General features: G+C 36.6%; 1 protein-coding gene across 1 annotated transcript in view; it reads left to right on the top strand.

The window, feature by feature from the left end:
- LOC311091430 (chymotrypsin B-like) overlaps positions 1-1,697 on the top strand; it is a 2,477-nt gene extending 780 nt beyond the window's left edge. Inside the window, exons 4-6 of the mRNA XM_084127371.1 lie at positions 791-1,047; positions 1,191-1,321; positions 1,411-1,697. Of these exons, the coding sequence (XP_083983497.1) occupies positions 791-1,047; positions 1,191-1,321; positions 1,411-1,572 (550 nt within the window). The 3' untranslated portion in view covers positions 1,573-1,697. The remainder of the gene's footprint in view (positions 1-790; positions 1,048-1,190; positions 1,322-1,410) is intronic.
- The last annotated feature ends 251 nt before the right edge of the window (positions 1,698-1,948 follow it).

Below are 1,948 nucleotides of genomic sequence, written 5' to 3' on the forward strand. Positions count from 1 at the left end.
TTTAATTGTTGTTTTACTCTGTTCTTTTAAATACAGTAATAACCAAGTGATCAATATACTACAAAACATAATATTTATTATAAATATTTTATTTAAATATTCATTAAAATATTTTATTAGTACTACTACTAGTAGTAGTATCTCTTGTAATTTATGCAAAGGTATGATCTAAAAGGTTACAAATTTATTTTACTCTTCAATTTGCAGTTTTTTAAATTATTATTTTATTTAAAAGTTAAACAGTGGTGTTTTTTAATTGGTGAAAATTGGAAAAGCTCAATTAAGTTGAAAAGTATATTTAAAAAAAGGTAAAAACAATATCGGTTAAATGTCTTTTTCATAGAATTGAAGTCATCTATCCTGCATGCTATTGTTCTCCTAAAACTTGCCTTTACACATTTTTTACACGTATAGACCTTATGTGCCAGAGAAACGAGGGCACAGCCATCTTTAGAATGTTGTCTTTGAACTTCCGTTTTTGCGGTCACTCTGTATATTTCTATTGCATTGCTGTGAGTAATTCGCTTTTGAAGTGGATTTACTTAATGTAAAGTCAAAGAAAGTTATCAAGAGGATTGTTATGTTTAAAGCAGATGTCTTAACAAATATCAGAAGACCGGGAAGATTTTAAAACGAGCCGTTAATTCTTAAATACGCAAGATCGCTGTGAAAATACAGACCAAAAGACAACGAGCGCAGCGCTGAAAAGGGGCAGGGCTACATAAGGTCTGTACAATTCAACACAGAAAAGAAAATATCCAAACTATATTCTGAAATTACAGGGTATAAGAAAATGCTTACATCTTAGTTTGACTTTTATAAAGTCAGCTTCAGTAGTAACCATTCATCCTTATTTGTCTGTGCAGATCATAAGCCATCCGCTCTACAACAGCAGGACCACAAACAATGACATTGCGTTGCTGAAACTTGCGTCTCCAGTTGTCTTCACTCCCCGTATCTCTCCTGTATGTCTGGCTCCATCAACCATCAACATCCTGCCTGGAACTCGCTGCTTCACCACTGGATGGGGCAGAACTGCCACCACATGTAAGTCACATGTAATTTTGATTTATGATGTTATAACAACATATTCATTCCACTAATACAATAATTCCTTTAAAAAGTTCTACTAACATTTAATTATATATGAGTCTAAACAGCCAGTATCATTTTTTCTTCTCTTTTTTCAGCGAGTCCTCTAATCCTGCAGCAAACAGGTCTGCCCATCACGAGTCCTGCTGCGTGCAGACAGGTCTGGGGTCAGAGCCGAATCACTGATGCCATGATCTGTGCTGGAGCCTCTGGATCCTCATCTTGCCAAGTATATGAAGACATATGAAGACAAACACATTACATTGTTGCTGCTGTTTCGATCTCAAATGTGTGTTTGTGTCTGTGTGATTCCCACAGGGTGATTCTGGTGGTCCTCTGGTGTGTGAGAGTTCAGGGGTCTGGACTCTGGTGGGGTCTGTGTCCTGGGGCCTCCGCACTTGTGAAACTCGTTTCCCTGGAGTCTACGCCCGTATCTCCCAACTGCGCTCCTGGATTGACACCACTATTGCTTCCAACTAGAGCGCCAGTCTGAATATTTCTTGAATATAACCAAGTCTGGACTTCTGATTGCCTGTCTGTGACTTCTACTGTTTTCCTGTTTCAGCTGTACAAATAATAAAAATGTGTAAAATAAAATGATGAGTAAAATAAAAAGGAAAAAAAATAATAATAAAGAGTGTTGCCGAGTGTAATTAATGATCTGAACTTTACGGCCTGGTTTCACAGCTTAGATTAAGTCAGGATTAGGCCTTAGTTTAATTAGGACATTTAAGTAACTTTTATAAACGTGCCTTTACTGCTAAAACATTACTGCTGTGCATCTTGAGACAAAACAATGAAGTGACATATTTCAAGATACAGTATGTCAGTGCAAGTTGCTTTCTGTTATAACAGC

This window comes from Abramis brama (assembly GCF_963993115.1).
Source record: "Abramis brama genome assembly, chromosome: 10".
NCBI classification, from domain to species: domain Eukaryota; kingdom Metazoa; phylum Chordata; class Actinopteri; order Cypriniformes; family Leuciscidae; genus Abramis; species Abramis brama.